This window comes from Acanthaster planci, linkage group LG14 (genome assembly GCF_054643075.1).
Source record: "Acanthaster planci isolate LZ-2023a linkage group LG14, COTS_SCS, whole genome shotgun sequence".
Taxonomy (NCBI): Eukaryota; Metazoa; Echinodermata; class Asteroidea; order Valvatida; family Acanthasteridae; genus Acanthaster; species Acanthaster planci.
In genome coordinates this window covers 14,339,458-14,359,640 of record NC_141790.1, presented here as the reverse complement: position 1 = coordinate 14,359,640, position 20,183 = coordinate 14,339,458, and the positions used below count along the sequence as shown (strand labels likewise).

Genomic DNA, 20,183 nt, shown 5'->3' with positions numbered 1-20,183 from the left:
CGCCTACTTCCCTAGCCCGCGAGGTCGTTGAAGGTTTGGTACCGAGCAGCGAGCCGCCAGCCGGTATGTTCCCAGTGGCTCCTTGCCCACCCGAGCCCGATGTCAGTGCATTGTTATCGGCCATTTTATCGTCTCTATAAACGGTTAAATTTCACTCACAAAGAGCTGCACTAGGAACAACGTGTGCAAGTTCCGAAGAGTTTGACTCACGGCTAGCGATGCTGTCGAAAGTGGAATGCACAGATACTACACGCACACGGGAGAAGCGCATAGAAAACAAGCAACTTCCTGGCCAAAAAGAACCACACCAAAAAAAAAAAAAAAAAAAAAAAAACCACAAGGCCACAACCGTAGATACACCCCCGCATAAAAATAAAGCAGGCTGTTCCTCCCATCTCCAACATTTCTTTCTCTCATATTGGTGTTCTGTAGAATAGCACATAGTATTATGACATTACTCAAAGGATTAAATATGTAAAAATTTAGTTTTGGTTCAAATGTGATGACAAGCGGTGCATTTCCAGATACAGATGAATTCTGGTTGCAATAACCACAAGTGTGAGTCAATATCTAGGAGGGTATTTCCCATTACGTTAAGCAGGCAAATTCAAGCATATTCTATTTGACTTTGGAAGGGGGGTTCGGCTGGATCAAACATGAAATAAAAAGAGTCATGACTTTTCTTACTGCTACGTGCTTTCCTTAATTCCCCCTTCCGCAGTAACTGAAATTTATTTGCTCGTATTCAGAAAAATAATAATTCCAAATAGTAATAAAGACAATAAACAATCACCTTCATCTGCCCCTTAATCCACGAGACCCCTGATTTAAGGTTGACACGACCTGTAAACTTCATAACATTTCTAAATATATTCGGTATCAAAGTGAGTAAACGGTCATATCAGCGTATACTTTCTCACGAGACACTCAAGCGTTGTTCAAACTGTACAACAATCAACAAGAATGGGTGGCAGCTGTGCAAAAGAAGTACACGAAGGCATCATCTTCTCTGGTCTGTGGCCTGTGCCGCATTCTCATCTAAACGAACCCGTACAGCATGGTACGTATTCGATTATCTATTCCTACACCTTAAGATGGAAAGCCCAGGGAGGTGTGTGAAATTAATGGAACTTCAACTCTTAAGGGGACACAACACAAGTTAGGCCTACCATAAAGTGATTGCATCTAGCAAAAGGAACATTACTCAGAAAGAAGCAGATGAAACTTTAAAAGCATTTTGGTATTCTCTATTCTCAGATCCTTACATAAAATCAAAGCCGAACAACACCTGCTTGAGAAAAGGCGGACAGCGCAGGTTCGCGGTGGTTTACGAAGCCTTCAGAGGGCCGGTACAAATCACGGTCACGATGAAAGATTCCACGGGTAAAATGCATCAACTACTCTCTACCGAAACATCCGTCCAATGTGCCGAGCTCCCCTTTGAAATTCTTGATGTGAAAACAATCCATGCTGGTACCTACACCGTCAAGATCAAGGATACAGGGCTTAATGACAGATTCGGTGGGAACCCAGTACAAGCATCCTGGAAAGTGACCGTGCGTAACACCTGCCATTGAGTAAGTAGCTGTCATAACTTGGCATTACCATTAAAAAATTGACGTTATACACTATGTATACAACCAACTGGGAAAACTTTGCTATTGACAGTATAACACAAGTTTGAAAGCGTGTGACAATGCCATCAAAATTCTTCATTATAATTCTTTCACGTAAACATAACTTACAACTTCATTTTGAGATTTTGTTTTCCTTATCTCCTTATTTCTACACTGCAGGTGGCCTAATGCCATGAATTACAGGTGTGTCCCAACTACATTTAAATCTCCAAGATGTCAAGGCTGTAAAAAGGCTTTGGGAATGGTCATAGTTATCCAACCGAATGATATACTCTTCTTTTCCTACTGGAACTTTGATTAGATACATATATGCAATTTAAAAGTATACACAGATGAATAAAACAAGTTCAGCACTTCAAACCGTTAAATACAAGTGTCGATAAAACACGAGTAAATTTCACAAAGATCGTAATAGAATGATCCAATTGTTGAACAAATTACATGTAGCGAGTGAGCTCCCACATCAGCAATTTAGGTATTAAACAAAACAAGTTTACTCGAGGAAAAACCGCACTTTTCGTCACACCAGGCGGAAGATATTTATTTAAATCGAACTATAAAACATAGATATAACACTTGAAATTCGAGCTTCATCCATACGGTGGATTTTCATTAACCTCAAAAAGGCTAAAATGAATTCTGAACGCTACAGAACTATGAACTAATATAGCTGACTGACTTTAGGGGGTATGATATTTAGATAAAAACTTTGTACCGGAGCTCAATTTAGTTGCATGAATCTGTCTTTGATATTTCTGTCTTTGTTATGTGATTCTGTTTCAATAAAGGGTCAAGCACCTCCATACAATGCACATTGGCTGCGTAATGTTTCTCTTCCTATTAAACGTAGTTCAAGCGACGTGATTATTACAGTTTCCACACTAAAATAGAAAGGTTTTCTTAAAGGCTTCTTTTCTTGAATGCTGTCCCGCTACCTAATCAACCAGTTTCGACTACTCGCTAGAGGTCCAGCAAATTTGCATGCAAAACCTGAGCGATGCTCTTTCACTTAACAATGAAAAATCTTGTGCAATAATAAAAGGTAAAATGGGGAAATTTTGGTAGAGTGGGTCAATGTCTAGCTTTAACTAACACAATCATTAAAAGACACAAAACATGGCGATAGTGTTCCCAGGCAGGGTAAACCTTATCTTAATTTCAACATGGAAAATTCCGACGTAAGACTGCTACAAGTGAAAAACGCTGCGAAAAACAAACACAGAGGAATTACAGCATCCCATCAATGCAAACTATGGCACGTGTGCAATCTAGGGCATTCCCTATTCCTTTGAGTGACATCAGAGAACCATGACGTTTACAAGCGGACACAATACGGTGACCTTTGAAGATAATGTTTGAGCTGAATGGCTGGAATCAGATCAGACTGGCTGCTACAGCATCCGGGTAAAAGGTCTGGTCGCGGTCTCTTCTACCGGGGCCGGGTATTATTATTTTCGAATCATCCATTGCGCAAAAGGGGTAAACCAAAACAGACACGAAGAAAAGCAGGACACAAACAACACGTACTGGGAAAAGAAGCAGCTGATAGCTGCACGCGAAACTATAACCGAATTGCAATTAGAGGAGAGAGGGCAGCGTTTCATTTTGAGTGCAATCAGACGAGAAGTAAACACCAGCATGCCAGAGTTGCGTGATGTCGAAGAAGGATTTACACTGGAATTCCCAGGGAAAAGACAGAGATCCTACAGCCTACGGGATGTAGTCGAATCAGGTATGACTCAACGAACAATTTTGAAACATTTCGGGCTAGTACATGTACATATATTATTTTGTGTGTCCTTAATCACACTCCTGGAGCTATCGCTGAGTTAAAAAAAATCTCAACAGTAATCGTGGCACTGTCCATAGGTATAAAAAGCGTAAGTATCATATTTTTCTGTTACAGGACCAGAGGTCGACATTCTGAACGACCGTCAGAAAACCACCTATAACCCAGTGGTCCTCAAAGTAGGGTACGAAGCAAACAACCCGGTCATCATAACGTGGCGCGTTGATGGTGAAGTCTTAGGAAAGATGAAGAATCGGGTCCGTCAGGCAAGCACCTCGCTCAGATTGAGCAGCAGGTGGCTTAGGGAGCATCCGGACAGCAGGTACAAAGTTACCATACGCGATCAAGAGATGAACACGAGGCACGGCATCAATCCCATGAGCACCTCCTGCAGAGTCAGCATTAACATTTACTAAGATGTCTCGATAACAGGTGAGATTTCCTTTTTGATCCTGACACCGATTTGAATGGTCCATTGCTTGCGACCTGTGTGGTGTTTCTCGACGAGTTCAACATTTTGAAGGCCAGTAACTTGGAGACTATCCTGTAGAGAATTTCATTTTCAAATTACATGTACAAGCATTACGGCACTCACAGTTTACGATTGCCGATGTTGTTTTCGCAGTTAGTGAATACAGCAAAAAATATTGAATTTCTGCAAATATAACCCCTCCCCAAAAAACAAACAAGAAAATACCCACCATAATACATGTATAGTCGAACCTCGTTAATAGGAGATCATTCGGACTTGGCAAATTACCATGTTATAATAGGAATCTTGTATTATCCGGAACTAAAACAGTGAAAAACAAAGGTCGGGACCTAAAATTACATTGTTATAAGCAGAATCTTGTATAAGCACTAAGTAGTGCTCTTATTAAGGAGGTTCGCTTGTTCCTATAGATCCCAGTACATGTATAAAGCTTCAGTGTAGTTTCTGTATAAACATACTACCATTTATGGTTATTTCTCTTTTGTCTCTAAATCCAGAGACACGCAGATAGCCTACAAAAACTCAATCTGAACATCCTACTGCACATCGTCACCCGGAGTGTCCGAAATATACCCGGCGAAGGATTACCCTCAGAGCTCTAGCATACCCTTCGGGCTCAATCAAGGACCAGCATGACCCTGAACACTTGACATTGAAGATGTTGTTGAGAAAAGGGGTGCTACCACTTAGTTTTTACCATCACAACTGAGATTACAGCAGCCTGATGTCATAGTGCTTAATTGCTTTTCTTTTTCACAGCTTATTTTAAGTAAACCAAGTGTAAATTAGTAGGTCTGAATCGATACATGTCAGCTTTTTTAACAAGACCTATAATGGAACTGATTTCTTATATAAAAGAGCCAAAAGTTAGTTATAAATAATAATTAAAATGACAAGTCAATCATTAAAAACCTAAGGTGACCCATGTGCTAATGGAATCATTGGTTGTGTATGTGTCATTCCTATGGTTGACTACCTACTAAAATAAAAAGACTATTACAGTTTCATTTGAGAAACAGATAAAAACATAGTTATTTTAATGGACCTGGCAATAATTAGCAACCAATCTATCATCGCGTATCACAAGGTGGTCATGTGTAATCTATGGGTTAACTCCTTATCCCAGGAGAAGAAAAACTTGTCCGTGATTAATTTTCATTCATATGGGCTACAAAATGGGTTGTAAAATCTCTTGGAAAAATCCGGTCCAAAATGCGTTTGCCTTGGACGAAGATGGTTGTTGGTGCTGCACACCAACATGAAAATGTGACTTAGGGAAACTGACGTACTTTTAAATTAAAATCAACTTAAAATGAGACTCATAACCAGTAACTAATTTTCATCGCAGACCTCTTCCAGGAAGACAAGTCTATTCCTATCACATTCCCCCCTTCCCCCCCCCAAAAAAAGGATGGGAATCAAAGCAAACAAGAAGTACGGGATCCGCAACCCGGCCCGATAAGCTTGGACCGGGGAGACACAGTGTCTGGTAGGCATAGAATAGATTTGCCCACTCCCACCATAGAATTGTACGTTCTGGTAAACTTCAGGCTCTTTTCAAGTTAACAACACGTGGCTCCCTGAAAGGTATGCATGATAATGCCTGCAAGCCAAGGGTGGGAGGTCAAAATGCAACTGAAGCACACCACCGATGCATGGCGCCGTTTGCTCCACTTGCCAACACTTCCCATCTTTGGAAATAAAGTTGAGTAAGTCATGCAGGTTGGACTCTTGAAAACATAGATCCAACGTTAACCTGGCCCAAGTCTCTGTTGAGCAGAGGCCCGATTGGAAGAAGGGGTGGCAACACGAGTGTATTTTCGGGGCTGTCTCGCCATGTCACTCCACCGTAAACCCTACGATATCGCTGCCGTGGATCCTGCACCCTGTCTGGTTTATGAAGCCAAACTGACAAGGCCCAAGGGATCAGGTAAACCTTAAGCCAAGAAATGAAATTGATTATACTCCTTCAAACTGTCTATCATAAACATATTTAATCATCTTAGGAGAAAGATCGACACTGTTAAAAAAAATCAACGTTTGGAAGATGAGGAAAATGAGTTAACACTATGATCTCCAACATGGGTTGCTTTTCCATCTGATTTCTTAACAAAATTAAGGCCAAACAAGAAAACATACAAAAAAGTACATGTATAGGATTTCGTCATTACGGTCGTATATCACACAGCCACTTTATCTCAGCGTCGGACCTAGGCATCTTCTAACATCCTAAGCCAGGTACAAATTATTGTCAGTGACATCTATGTTTTCGCACGTCCTCAAAACACAATTCAGAATAGCGACTGGCTGTACCCTTTTCCAATCAGACTAGAATCTTTTCTTTGCCAGGACTGACTTTGGACGTCCTGCGAGACCAGTCCATTCCCCGTGGTACCAGCGTCACCCTGCGCGTCACTTTCCGCGCCACCACGCCAGTCACCATCATCTGGCGGGTGGACTTGACCGAGGTGTGGCGGCGAGACGCCCGCGTTCCCCACGGCCAGACACGGCTCACCATCCGCCATTTTGACTACCAACACCACCGGAAACGCTTCAGCGTGGAGATTGTAGACCAGCGGGGCAGGCGCGTGTGGACCGCGGGCACGCTGAAGATACGGCACTAATGACTCCGGACATATCCCTGAAACTGCCAATGAAGAACCAAGAAAACTTTGCTCCCTTATGTTAAACTGTTTCCAAGCCAAGCCTTGGGGAAAAAAAGTTTGGACGGGAATTTTAGAAATAAGTGGAACAAGCCTGAAGAAAAATACACATGTAGTTCCGGGGGGGGAAAATTAAATTAAATACCGAGACATTCGTCTTCTTGACCGCTGATTTTGTGTCTGCACAACCAATTGCATTACATGTATTTTGATGAATTAGTCAACCTAGAAACTTTTCCACATGTAGCTGCAAATTAAATAAACCATTATACTAAATACAATGAACAGAATCACCAAAATCATCATTACCAAAAAAACCCGGCAAAATTTCGAAAACTGAAATGTCAAGAGGTCAAATTTTAAAACTACCAAATCACCAAAACCTGTTGAAAAAGTGTAAGCCAGTCGCCTTGTCGTACATGCAGACCCAAATAACTTCATGTACATGCAGTTCCATGTACATGCAGTGTACAACGGAGTAAGAATTTACTAAATTGGTATTTTCATATCACTCCGCAGGTGTTGTTGACCTTTACTGCATATGCATATGGATTTTCCCGATTGCATTTTTGGCCCAATGACTCAACAAAGGGGGTTCCTTTCATGCAAGGTATTCCAGAAGTCTATATAAGCAGGCCATGCTCAACAGCCTGTTGACTCTTATTGGATTCTCAACGCTCCACAGCAAGCGCATGACTCGTCCACTCTTGTTGCTTGTAATTAAAATCTTCCAAAATGTCCCATCACAATGAGACATACGATATTGATATTGTCAATGTGCATCCTTCGCCGTGCCCCATTTGTGGACCAACGACACGAGAAACATCGGGATCAGGTAAACCATCAAGATAGCAAGCAATACGATAACTGTGTGTTACATTTATCTCCAAAAAAACACCCGATTCTAAATGCCAGCTTTAAGAAACAAGCCTCTCTTAAACTCTACTTAATCGCCGGGTTAATGAAAATACATGTAATTCCCTTAAGTGGCTCATAAATGAAAGACTTCCTCCCAAACTGTCATTCTATAGAGCCAACGCTGGATATCCTAGAGGACCAGTCCGTCACTAGGGATTCGAGCGTAACCCTTGGCGTCAGCTACCATGCTGCCTCTCCGGTCACTATTACCTGGATGGTGGACGACAAAGAGATCTCCACGCAAGACAACTGCATCCCCCATGGCCAGACCCAGATAACCATCCGCCGCTTCAGCGACGTGCACCACAAAAAACGCTTCAGGGTGCGGATTGTGGACAGGCGAGGCAGGTCCCAAGGCACCGCTTGCATTCTCACCATGCGACACTAGGTCTAACAAAACAATCAACACTCATCCCAAGGTGAGATAAACTAAAGATTACACGGGTCAACTTCACGCTGAACTTTGCTAGATAAAAATATGTTCGAGTAGTCTTCCATATCTTATTGTTATAAGCTGGTGTTTTGAATCTTCAGTTCAAAGCTCGAGATTGACCAGGGTGATTTATAAATCAAGCTGAAACCAAAAAATTATTTCAGCGACCAAAAAGAAAAAGAATGTCTAAACGGTACCGAAACGACAGTTTATTGTTCTTTTTTTACTTTTCTCTATTTCAAACAGAGAACATACCAGTTCACGCGTGAGACTTCTTAACACCAACAAAGGCAACTGGGTATCCAAGCATCGATAAAAGACTGGACACAGCATTCCTTCCAGAACCCATGCCGTCACAAGTACAATAGAAGACAAACGCAGCTACAAGTCTCGTGTTATACATCAAAGACTCTCTTGGTTGAAACTGGAAATATTACACTATTGCTAAGACGGGTTTTAGAAAAATCTTCCATTCAGAAGATCCCAACTGTACCTTTTTAAATTGTGAAGACACAAGGCAAGGTGATTTTTCCATTACTCCACCAAAGAAAATTAATCAGGTCTCTGATCCTTGTTTTAAACGAATGTACAGCTGGCAGGAAACTGGGGGTGAGATATTTCATTTGGTCCAATGCCTCAAAGGAAGTGTGCTTCATAAAGTCACGCCACTACCACGGTTCACATTCACGTTGACTAATCTAAATAACATCAAATAATAAATAACATTAAGAGGACTATCATACACTGAAATCTGCACTTGCTGCTCTTACGATGGATACGTCTGGCCACCAACTCTGTTCGAGATGAAAAATTTGAAAGAAAAATGTCTCCACAGTTTGAATAGCCCCTGAAAACGTATTATAGCTTGGTTTGTTTTTATAAAAGCCATTTGTATAATGCTGTCTGTTTTTACGACTGTTGTTCATAAAACACTGGTAGGAAGCCAAGGTTGGCCGTTTGCCAAGGTTGATGCTAATTAAACATCTAAGAGTTTCAAACTAACTATGAACAGCGTCTGTCTGTGTTTCCAGAAAGTAATGTGCACTTGTGCTCTTCACTTACTGTGACGAAAACCAACACATCATCTATTTGTAATGGGGGATTCACCAGACAGTGCAAAAAAAGGTTCAGACGATCACAGGTATCCCTGTACTTTTATGCTCAATCCCTGCTATACGTACCTGAATGCGGAAGGCACAAACACAGCATTGCATTGAAAGTCGTCGCAATGAACAACTGATTAATATTCATGTACATTGTATGGCACGATTACAAGGAATATGCACGCCAAACGTCAGTTAAGCGGTTCGTATAAATCACTCCGCCTTTGGCGTCTATTTATAGGTCTGACATTTTGCAGCTCTTCTATGAAATAAAAGAGCGCGTAGTACAAACTACATGTAAATCTTCAATTCGGCTTATGACACTGTGGAAGAAGTCTGATAAGCCAAAAGTCACATTCGCTTCGTTGATTGAAACAAAGTCTCCACTTCACGCAACAAGATGGCATTTTGGAGGGATACGAGTGAAAAAATCCAGGTTATCGGACTACCAACGGGCGCACGTGGGAGGGAAACACTGGAAAGTGGTGAGCATGTGAGAATTGTGAACAAAAATATTCATTTAAAACTTTGTTCGACGTGAATGAATGCCGTTATCCACATTTGATCAAATGGAAAAGTGTAGCAAAATGATATTTTTATTGTGACAGAATTCTCCTGTCTTAATGTTTATTCGAAGGGTTAAATTAAGGCTGCTCTGTAGAGAACCGTATTTCAGAAATTTATGAGATTCTGATCATGGGAAATTCTCCTCTCAATTTCTAACCCTTAGACCCTGTGGTGAATACAAACGGTCGTCATTTTGTTAGCCTTGGCAACAGCACGCAACTTGAGTTTACGTATGCAGCGAGAACGCCTGTTACCATCACACTGCACAAGGATGGAGCCGCCATAGGCAGCAGCAACAACATGCCACCTTCAGGACGTGTCCGAGTAGATATCGTTAACGCTCAATACCTTCACCACAAGAGACGCTACGATCTGATCGTCACCGACGCACGTGGACGAGGAGGCAGAGCATCCACCGATCTCTGCATCCGAGAGTACCTAATATAATTAAGGGTAAGTTCTCACATGCCAGTGCATGGTTGTTGGTTAGATGAAATAAGTCATGGATACTGGGATCTTCAATAATGCTTGACTCAATGTTCGAAAATTAAAGACTTGATTTAATTCTAATTCTCCCTACAGACAAACTTATCGACTATGGCACTTCTACAGGAAACCTTACAATGGCCTGAAACAACCGCCATCGATGTCGTGAGCCTGAGACTAAAGATCTTACATGATACTTACATGACAAACTAAGTGCATCATATTCAGTCTCTGCTGTATGTTTTACATTAATGAAATTTCATTCATTAGGTGCACAACCAGTGCTGTTCTCATATTGGCTGTGCATTTCAACAAAGAATTTCTGGTGTTTTCAAAGTACTTTTATGGCACTTGGGAAGTAGCATTATAGTCGTACTTCTTTAAGTGTTGTTGCTAAGGAATCACAAATACTACTGATAATAACAAACAAACAGCCTAACCGAGCAGCCACGTGATTCTGTAGATGTCTAGGGAATTCAACAATCCCCACTCCAGAGGGGTCTTACATTTTTATAGGAAAACTTGGAAAATATTTATAACTAGATACAATGGCAGTTTCCCTAAATTTTTGTCTAATCAATTTTTGGCTTCTACAAAAATTTCTACATGTATATATTCAGAAGAATCATCTCCACCCTTTAAACACTTAGAATGCTCTGAAAATTTAGGCCTAAGCTTAAGGAAGGTCAGTATCTCATCTACTAAAAATAAATTACAGCCACGCTCGAAATTGAACTTATTCATAACTTGCCTTCTCAAACCGAAATTTAGCAGGAAATCCACGATAGACAGCATATGATTTATGTTTTACGCATCTGTAATGTATGGTGTATTTTCTTCCCGTTTTAATCTTCTAATGACTATTTGTGCAATCTGATTAAAGAATAAAGCCAGATAGACAAAAACGGAAAAAATAAGTCATCCAGTGTTTTGGCCTTGTTAGAGAGTCAAGAGTTGAAATCATTTAACATAATTTAACAAAATCAGGCCCGTTTGGTTGTTTGCTTTATAAATATATAATTTTAATATAGCGGCATTTTCGGAATATAAGCCGCAGCTTTTACGTTGATTCTCACGCTGAAAATGTCTCTGCGGCTTATACTCTGCATACGGCAACATTTGAGGAATGAAATCAGTCACTGAACATCGCGCCGTGCCTCAGCGAAGCCATGGCCGCCGTGGCCGGCCGGCCGACTACTACGCGTGCAAGCGGCGCAACGCTCTGGATGCGATGACAAGGCAGTCATGTTTTCGTTGGTTGCCGTTTACATTGTCTCTACTCACGTGTTAGAAATGAAGGACACTAGTCTAGAGAGACTGAATAGACTTATAAATGTACCATAAGTAGCGTTCACACCCCACAAATCGTGTGGTACGTCTGTACATCTGTTTATGTCTTTTTAGGTTGTGCAATCCATATTTATTATTTCACTACTAAGTGTTAAAAAACTGCTGCATGGTCCCCCAACGACACTAAACCAGCCCGCCAAAAAGTAGCCAAATTGAGGACTTGAGAAAGTTTAGGTTTAATAACAACACTCCTGGGCGCACTGCTTACAGAGTCGAAGGTTCAAAAGTCTGTATCATGAAGGCAACAGTATTACAATCCAAGTGGATTTGAAGTTTTGAACAAAGAGGTTCCGCTGAACAAAGAGGTTCGGCAGTACCACTAAAGAAAGTAAAGTGAACGTTGAAGTATGCCACGTAGTACTCTACATGTACTAGCGCGTACGATGACACGACATTACTGTCAGCAATTGCGCTGCGGCTTTGACGCCGACTTAATTTGCAGTTTTTTGCTTGGTGTGGCTTATACTTCGCGCGGCCTGTAATCCGAAAATTACGGTAATAATGTTCATACCATTCGCTTGGCGACGAGCTAATTCATATCAAGCCAATTTACGACACGCCGTGAATAATGAAACCTGAAGAATACAAGTGTTACATGGATCCATCGGTCGCGGTTCGAGATTAATTGTTCCCCAAGCACATCATAATAGGCCTTTGTATACAAAATTTGTTGACAGTGGCAAAAGTTCCCTTTTGGGGTTTCACGAAACCCCGCATCCGGTCTCTGGTCAGGCAATGGCCTGAAAATTTCTCGTGTTCCTTCGACCTTAGGCCTAACAGAACGACCCCTCATCGTTTTCTCAAATGTTGTCGCGTTGCCGTTTCTCTTACGTGCCGAACCTAAACAAGAACTTTCATTAATATCGTCTTTTTGGCACCTATTTTGTGAAAATAGAGCATGATGTTCTCGCACAACGTGCATTATTTTTATTTATGTTTCATTTCGTGCTCAATGCACACGGCCGGGCCGACAAGTTTAAAGTTAAAAACTTACATGTAGGTGAACATAACATAAAAAACTGAATGTGCCGTACTGAATTGAAACTTCACATTTATAGCATTGTATTTGATACAATGAGTACCTTTAAAGTTTCAAAATGATTGGGCATGTAACAACTGCGTTCTTGGGGTCCCCCTTCTGTATCATATATATCACTACTGAAAGTATTTGGAAGACTGAGAAGCGTAGCATGCTATCTAAAAAAAACTAGGTTGAAAATATCAGATGCATTCAGGGAGTCTTTTATTTCATGCGTACGACACATAGTAATGCGCACGAGGTTCTCATGGGACAGAGTACGTGTTTGTGTATTGTTCAAATTGTTTGTACTCGATTTCCATGCACACGATGGCCAAGGTTAATCCTTGTCATTGAAAAAACTACTCTTGTTCAGAACAACTATGAATATTCAAAAGAACCAGTTAAACCAAAATTGTATATTAATGCGCGCCTTATTTTAAGAGCTTGCACCACTGTTGGGGGTAACACACGTATCGCAAAGCCTGGAGATCAAAGACCCGCTCTTTCTCGCCAACATCAAAAGCTTCTCTCAGTAGTCAAAACATGGCAGCGTCGCGTTTTGGATTTTTCTCTAATATGTCGAACATCATGAAAACAAGTGACAACGAAATACTTTTCATCGTAAAAAGCACGCCCGGTAACCGTCAAAGGGAGCCAACGGAGTCAGGTAAAACAAAACACATCAGTAATAACGACAAGGTAAACTGACATATATACTAACTAATAAATACCATTACAACCACAAATTATCACAAAGTTTTGACCAACAGATCCGGTGGTCTCCACATTGCACAACCGTAAAGTATACAAAGGAGATACCACAATACTGGCCGCAGAGTTTAGCGCCAAGTCAAGCGTTATTATCGAGTGGAAGAGGAACGACTTTACAATATACAAGGTAAGTCTATAGAAATGCGAATTTTGAACGTATTCTTTTCACGTAACGAAGACGATAGAAGTCAAACTTACGGAATCAAACCGTTTTGTCATTAATTCTATCAGAAACAACTCCAACCAAGTAGGATCTGGGTAAAAAAGCACACAAAGACAGAAAGGACTAGACTCATCATGAGGTTTTGTTTGACATAACAAATTCCATCCTACTCTGCTTTCTTTGCTGTGCCAGGAGTCCCCACAATATCACGCTGGACAAAGCATTCTTATCATCAACAACGTTCAACACTGTCATCATAAGAAGAAATACAGTGTTTCTGTGACTGACTCGAAGGGGCGCCGGGTCTCGTCTTCTTCCAAAATGAAAGTCCGTCGTGACTCTGGCAGCAAGATCAGCAGTAGCAGCAGCAGTGATTCTGACGAGTAACGCTATCCTATTACATGTACTTACAACAGGTGAGATCTCAATTTGGCTAGCTCCTGCTGTGTTATTATTTTATTAGACCACCAGAGTCGGCCAATAACTGAAAGGCAGAGCAGTGTCTAAACAAAAAAGAACAGAGTGCCTCAGATGCTGTGCTACGCATTAAATTAATCTAAAATTGGATTCGAGCCCTCAGTCTAATCTCTACAGATCAGATCTAAGTCAATGTAGATTTCTATATTACTTGAAAGTTCTAAGCTCACTGGTGAGCCAATATCATCATTTTTCTTTGTTCTGTTCCACATCCAACAGGCTTGATATCCTGCAAAGAATCTGCGCGCAGTTTGACACTCAGTATCTGGTATCCTTCCAGGCCGTGTGGATAGCATGCTCTTCCTCTCTCAAGAAATCCCCACTTTGGACATCCTAACATAAACCTAAGGATTTAATTTATTTGGAACATGGCCTACTCGTTTCAAAGCCACACAAATCACTTCTCGTTTTTATGAACATTGGGAGCGGAAGGCCGGAGGGTATGCTTAAAACTTTGAGTTTATGAAGCTTTGTGTTTTTATTGTGTCCGTTATAACTTGCTGGATTTGTTAACACTTGCTATTACAAAGCTTTCGTTATTAAGAAGACTGGAAGAATACATTTTCGAACTTACAATTTAATTTGCTCTTCATAGCAAAATACAATTACATATAACATGAGAATAATTTGTGAGAAATTTTCAAACAGTGACAAGGAATTACCAACAATAACATTTATCAAAAATCCAGACATTAATAACTACCGAATTCAAGAACCATTCCTCTTAAAAAATTTTTTTTTCATTATAAGTGACTTATAGACATGTAGAGGTTGTACTTGGCCTATGAAATGACACACGTGTTCAGAAAACTGGTTTTGGTTGGGTTACTAGGAACATGTAAGTCGAAGCTCTAGTTTATTTAAAAGTCACTTCCGGGTTCAGCTGCAAAAATCCAAAGGACGTGTGTCCTTTCCATTTTCCATTAACACTCATCTACTCAATTCAATTTTTATCAACGGTTTTGTTATAAAATATTCCCATTTGTCACCTGTTTGAACGATTATGAAAACAGTATTGAACTTGCAAAATTTACAATGTGGTGCGGTGTTTTGTTTCTTGATTTGAAATCGATGGACGTGGTATTGTTAGGGTTAACACGAAGCTTTCACCACGGGGAAAGAGTGGAAAACAAGATAGGTCAAAGAAAACACAAATACCTTTTTCCTTGAACTGGTCTGTTTTGACAGGTTTTCAAAAACATGCTGTGGAAATACATTTAGAGCACTTCATTTTATTTTGTTCTTTTTTAATCATTCAACGCTTGCGCGAGGCAAAACTATGAGGTATACCAGGCAACATATGGGACGGAGGGGTACCCCCTTACCTGTCCAATCCTATAAACACTGTAGACTATTGTTATCCAACACATCCCCCTAGAAGTCTGTAAAGAATTCCTGAGATTCCAATCAAACAATGACCAACACAAAGGCGGGGGGGGGTCTCTCCGTCCCATATCTTGCTTCAAATGCCAAGAGGAGGTTCGCAGTGCAATGGGGCGCCCACAATCAGTGGAAGTGAACCAGATAGACATGTGTATGAACAGTTACCGAGTTGTGACCAAGGCAAGCATCCAGTCTCATCAATCCCTGAACATAACACGTTTTCTATGATTTAAATGAACTTAACACAGAAATGTATTAACCATGATGTGAAATGAGGCCGAGCACACCACTTCGGTGAAAACGGAGACCAATCCGCCGAATCACAACATATCTGATGGTGTATCATTACGCCATGCATATGCAACTAGATATCATTCATAATGCTTGGTGCAGCAGCATGATTCATCACAACACTCAAGTACGCGTTTTGAAACCAAGATTGAGGATATCGTTTGGGCCTGAGTTTTACGGACAAGACATATCTGCTCATATTTCTGTAAGCATGTCAGCTGAGCCAACAGAGCAATACTGGGCTACTAGAACTTTACTCAACTCGAGCATAAGAGAGCCGCAGGAAAGAGGTTGGTACCATGTAAAAATCAACGGAAATAATTTTAACAGTAAGAAATCTGTACAAATTTCATTATTAATAACAGCGCATGAATGCATATAAACTAGATAGGTTTGCCCTAGCACCATGGATATACATGTATCTCTTTTTTGTGTATTTGGTACCATCGGCTCTTTTCAGATCAACACATATTCAAAAAAAGATACATGTATATCTATAATGCTACCGCAAACCTGTCTGGTGTACTTGCTACCTCCACCATGAAAAGCTTCAAATCTCGCATAAATGCATGTTCGCATCCAACAAATAAATGTAACCTTTCTATAATTTCTTCAGTGCATAAATTTTTATGGAATGAGACCGCAAATGAGCTCACTGTCCTTCACAAGTTAAGTTGAAATTGCCCTCAGACAAAGCACAAAATGTGCAAAAAATAAGGTTATTCTAATCAACGTGTACTTAAAGAGTACATTTATAAATCATCGAATAAACTACAAACAAGACATCCATTTTGATTGACAGATCCGGCTGTGGACAGTCTGTATGACTGCTACTTTGACATTGGCAAACCAATTCAGCTGCGTTGTAAATACGAAGCCGACACAAAGGTTAGCATTCAGTGGGATATGAATGGTCATTCTGCAGTATTGGATGGTCGCCAGAGGTCTGGGAAAACGGGAATTAGAATCGAAATGGCAGCAGCTAAACACCATCGAAAAAAAATTACTGTTACCATCACAGACACAAACGGCAGGGAAGCCTTCACATCGGCACGAATTCACATCAACGGCTACAATTAACTCCAAAACAGGTTAGACTTTTGTGCCCACTCAATAAATAATATTATTATATTAATAAGAGTAAGAGAGAGAGAGAGAGACTGCAAAACAAAAAGGTTCGACCTAGTGAATATATCAGTCCCATTACTTGTGCTCATAATGGTGCAGGTTTATCACGGAACCGTTGAGCATGTTGTAGCAGACAGGAAATTCCTAAATGCTGTCCAACAAACGTCCAGGAATATCAAATTTGACAAGACGCCCTCTTAATTAATTCAGATCTTTGGTATGCAACTCAACCTTTAGGCTTTATGGTTAAGGATATATCATAGTGACTAATTTGTAATACATATACACGTATTTCTGTTCTACTGTCTTCAGGAAAGTATCAATGGATAGAGAAAGGCACCACAGAAGTAGCGAACCTACAACTCTACCACCAGTCTACCAGGCATCGGCAATTCAATGTTACAAGATCTTTAAACCAAACCATCCTTAATTCAAGGAACACACACTTTTTAACTGGTCTCCATCACACTGTTATCTGTCAAAAGTTTTACCTTAACGACTTCACAGAGCCTCACGAAACTGATATCTAAAAGCGAAAGATATAGATGTAGGAACACAAAAAAGTAATTCTGTACGCACTGGTGGGTCGAACCGTTACTGCTTCTCATTAGCACAGACAGTTGTCCCACTGGGCACTCTCAGCGGTTAACTTGATATACCCAGCAAGAAATGAGACCGAGGGGTACCCCCCCCCCAACATGTCCAATCCCTATACACATTCCAGACTATTGTTACTTAACACATCCCCCCCAAGATGTCTGAAAGGAATTCCCCAGATTCCTGAGAGACAATGACCAACACAAAGCAGGGGGGTTCTCTCCGTCTCATACCTTGCTGCATATGTAACTTGAGACATTTTGCACCAAACTAACTTTATCGCTGTGTCAAAAGTTTACGCTTTTTGTGCACTATCATCACTCAAAACCAGGTGCCAGTTGTAAGTACCAGTGAGCATGCACATGTAAATGTAAGGATTTAATGTAACGCCACGTAGGTTCTAAACGCGCACCTCCCACTTATGAACATACGTAAAATACGTTCACTTACTGACCATGGATAAGTTGATAAATCTTCAAGTGCCTGTTTTGAATATTTGGTTTACAAAATAAACCTCGATTGATACGAGCAATGCAGAATAGGATAACGAGTGTGTTTATTTTGTCTGTATTGAGTAAAATCTCACGCAAACTCTGGATTTTCAAATACAAGTATTCCTCAAATGGCAGTAATTCAAGTCCTCGAGGTTTTGAAAGTTAATGTTTTTGTTGTATGGTGCTCCTCTTGAGGGAAAGACACATTACATGTCACAGTAAATTCTGAGACCAAGTCTGATATTTCCCCTCAAAACGATATGCAGGTTAATGCTAGAATCTCAGATTATGCTTTAAGTTGTTGAGCCTCGCTAATTCTGACTCACTGAACACATCTTCCTCCATTCAAATTTCTATTTACTCATCAAATTTTATATAAGGCAATTAATACAAGTATTTCAATCAAAGGTTATGATCTTCACACAGAAAGCTAAATCTCACAGCCGTACGTGAAGTCAAACATACAGACGCCTCGGCTACACTTGATACCTATAACCTTGCTGGAAATGCGCGCATTCTGAAGGTGGGCGGTATTATTAAAATCAAAACACAGCTAAGACTTATTTGGTTAGTCGCTTCATTCACAGATACTGAATGAATATTACAAATGCCCGTGAGAGTTACTGCAAGTACACTTGCAGTAACTTGCAGTAAGCATGCTTCCCTGGAATTGTTTCCCTGAATATATAGGAAGCTACTGAATTTGTGGTTACCAGTGAGGTGGAATGGGAGTGACAGAGGATTCTACCTTTATTCTTAGGGGTAGCTTGCTTTTTCCACGTTTTTGTAGGACTGTGAAAGTATAAATCCAAACTCAAATCAAGGTGTGAGGCGAATTCAAATGTTTAAATTCGCAGTTGATTACAAAATATAAAAGCTACGCCTAAATAACCACTATGAACAGGCTTTGTTTCAAGAGGAACTACTTCTATTCCGCAACGTCACAATAAAACTGAGTAACAATGTCTACATGTACAATTCTATTTGGCACCAAGGGCAAACCATCTTGCATCATTTCCTGAGAGCAAACAAACTAAGATCAAAACTATTGCCCTTTGGACGAAATTTCTGCACTGAAAAAAATGCCTCCCCGAAAACGGGAACACCCCCAGCGCATTGTGAAAGAATGCAAGCCAACGACGTCGACTCGACAAAGAGAGCCACAGGAGACAAGAATGTGCAGTAATCGTCTTCCGGAAAGCAGTATTTCCCAAACTTGTTTCGAATATGTGTATACATATAAGGTACAATGAATGTTTTACTTTATATTTTAGAAAAATCCACTGTAGCAACCAGACAAAGTTCTTCCAAGACAAAACAGGGAGGGCCGACAGTAAAAAACCCTAAGGCGACAGACGGGAAGACTAAAAATAGATAGACACCGAACACTGCCAAAGTAAAACTTGAAGCTTAGATCTATCATCTATCGATTGATACATAATGAAATACATTTAGTGTTTAAACGTGCTGCATGTATTTTCAAAAACCATATTCATGTATTTGAATGCAAACAATTACCTTTTAAGAATTACCTAGAAAGAAAGGAGAAATGTTCTCCCTCAGACAAGTATACACGTACATGTACATGCTGTATCATCTTTTTGTATTATACTGCAACTAGGCAAACCATGTACACTCACCCTTGACATTTTCTCAACTTTCGTTTCTCATCTTTTCTGTCTGCAGGCTAGGCTTGCAGGCTCAACTTCAAACGAGCACTTTTCATCATGTCCATAAGCTGTCAAATGACGACAGGCAAGCGGTTTCTCCACGTGTTTAGTGAAACGTTTGTGTTCATTTCCAATTTTGAGTGCTGGGAAAAGGAACGGAAGCAAGAGCCATCTTAAGTCTCGATGAATTCACGGGAAACCGTTTATTACAACAGCTACATACGATACTACAACGTTAAGGGAACGCTTGAAGTCAATACATCACACTCTTCATATAAGCTTGACAAACCATTCTGAGTGACCTGGAGGAAAAAATGGTCGTTTTTTCTCTCTTTAAGAGTGACAGCTGTAACTTTTGGGGTCTATCTGGTATACCCAGCAAGAAATGAGACCGAGGGGTACGCTTATTAAATGTGAGCTACACCCTCACGTAAGCGAGGATGAATATAACACTAAACCCGTCCCTTTTTAAACCAAAATTCAAAAATGCAACATAAAACGCAACGTACGTTCTGGTTCTACACACGAATCGAAAATCATCGTTCCTCTACCAAAAAGAAACACAGGATATTGTAAAAAAAAAAAAGAATATGAGAAGACGACGTTCACTCAATTTTATGGATTTCGCAGTTCCGGTTCGCGCCTTCAAGAGCCATCGGAAAAAGGTGATTAACATACATTTCTCCTTTAAAAAGTCTGCGTTTCCTCCATCACACAAGACATGAAGAATGCGTTACCTGCAAATTATA

The 20,183-nt window shown here is 40.4% G+C and overlaps 5 protein-coding genes and 3 long non-coding RNA genes across 8 annotated transcripts in view; 7 read left to right on the top strand and 1 right to left on the bottom strand.

Annotated features, from left to right (window-relative positions):
• The window catches only part of LOC110977917 (phospholipid scramblase 3-like), a 29,742-nt gene extending 10,198 nt beyond the window's left edge, over positions 1-19,544 (bottom strand). The window contains exon 1 of the mRNA XM_087145350.1: positions 19,405-19,544. The gene's annotated coding sequence lies outside the window, so the exon portion shown is untranslated. The remainder of the gene's footprint in view (positions 1-19,404) is intronic.
• On the top strand, positions 902-2,449 carry LOC110977873 (uncharacterized). The gene is made up of 3 exons (XR_002597998.2): positions 902-1,060; positions 1,258-1,577; positions 1,797-2,449. It is a non-coding gene; the product is annotated as an uncharacterized LOC110977873 (long non-coding RNA).
• Positions 3,074-4,857, top strand: LOC147796889 (uncharacterized). Its single transcript, XM_087145354.1, has 3 exons — positions 3,074-3,369; positions 3,544-3,858; positions 4,417-4,857. Exons 1-2 carry the CDS (start codon positions 3,276-3,278, stop codon positions 3,840-3,842), a joined length of 393 nt encoding a protein of 130 aa, XP_087001480.1. The 5' UTR covers positions 3,074-3,275; the 3' UTR covers positions 3,843-3,858; positions 4,417-4,857.
• On the top strand, positions 5,332-6,863 carry LOC147796888 (uncharacterized). The gene is made up of 2 exons (XM_087145356.1): positions 5,332-5,849; positions 6,269-6,863. The coding sequence occupies exons 1-2, from the start codon at positions 5,756-5,758 to the stop codon at positions 6,541-6,543; spliced, it is 369 nt and encodes a 122-aa protein (XP_087001482.1). The 5' UTR covers positions 5,332-5,755; the 3' UTR covers positions 6,544-6,863.
• On the top strand, positions 7,003-8,935 carry LOC110977910 (uncharacterized). The gene is made up of 3 exons (XM_087145355.1): positions 7,003-7,417; positions 7,614-7,919; positions 8,180-8,935. Exons 1-2 carry the CDS (start codon positions 7,318-7,320, stop codon positions 7,886-7,888), a joined length of 375 nt encoding a protein of 124 aa, XP_087001481.1. The 5' UTR covers positions 7,003-7,317; the 3' UTR covers positions 7,889-7,919; positions 8,180-8,935.
• On the top strand, positions 9,293-11,006 carry LOC110977911 (uncharacterized). Its single transcript, XR_002598005.2, has 3 exons — positions 9,293-9,521; positions 9,767-10,056; positions 10,186-11,006. It is a non-coding gene; the product is annotated as an uncharacterized LOC110977911 (long non-coding RNA).
• Positions 12,908-17,798, top strand: LOC110977904 (uncharacterized). Its single transcript, XM_087145353.1, has 6 exons — positions 12,908-13,127; positions 13,231-13,358; positions 13,587-13,810; positions 14,091-15,835; positions 16,348-16,636; positions 16,986-17,798. The coding sequence occupies exons 1-3, from the start codon at positions 13,004-13,006 to the stop codon at positions 13,779-13,781; spliced, it is 447 nt and encodes a 148-aa protein (XP_087001479.1). The 5' UTR covers positions 12,908-13,003; the 3' UTR covers positions 13,782-13,810; positions 14,091-15,835; positions 16,348-16,636; positions 16,986-17,798.
• Positions 18,502-19,577, top strand: LOC147796887 (uncharacterized). The gene is made up of 2 exons (XR_015427609.1): positions 18,502-19,160; positions 19,451-19,577. It is a non-coding gene; the product is annotated as an uncharacterized LOC147796887 (long non-coding RNA).
• The last annotated feature ends 606 nt before the right edge of the window (positions 19,578-20,183 follow it).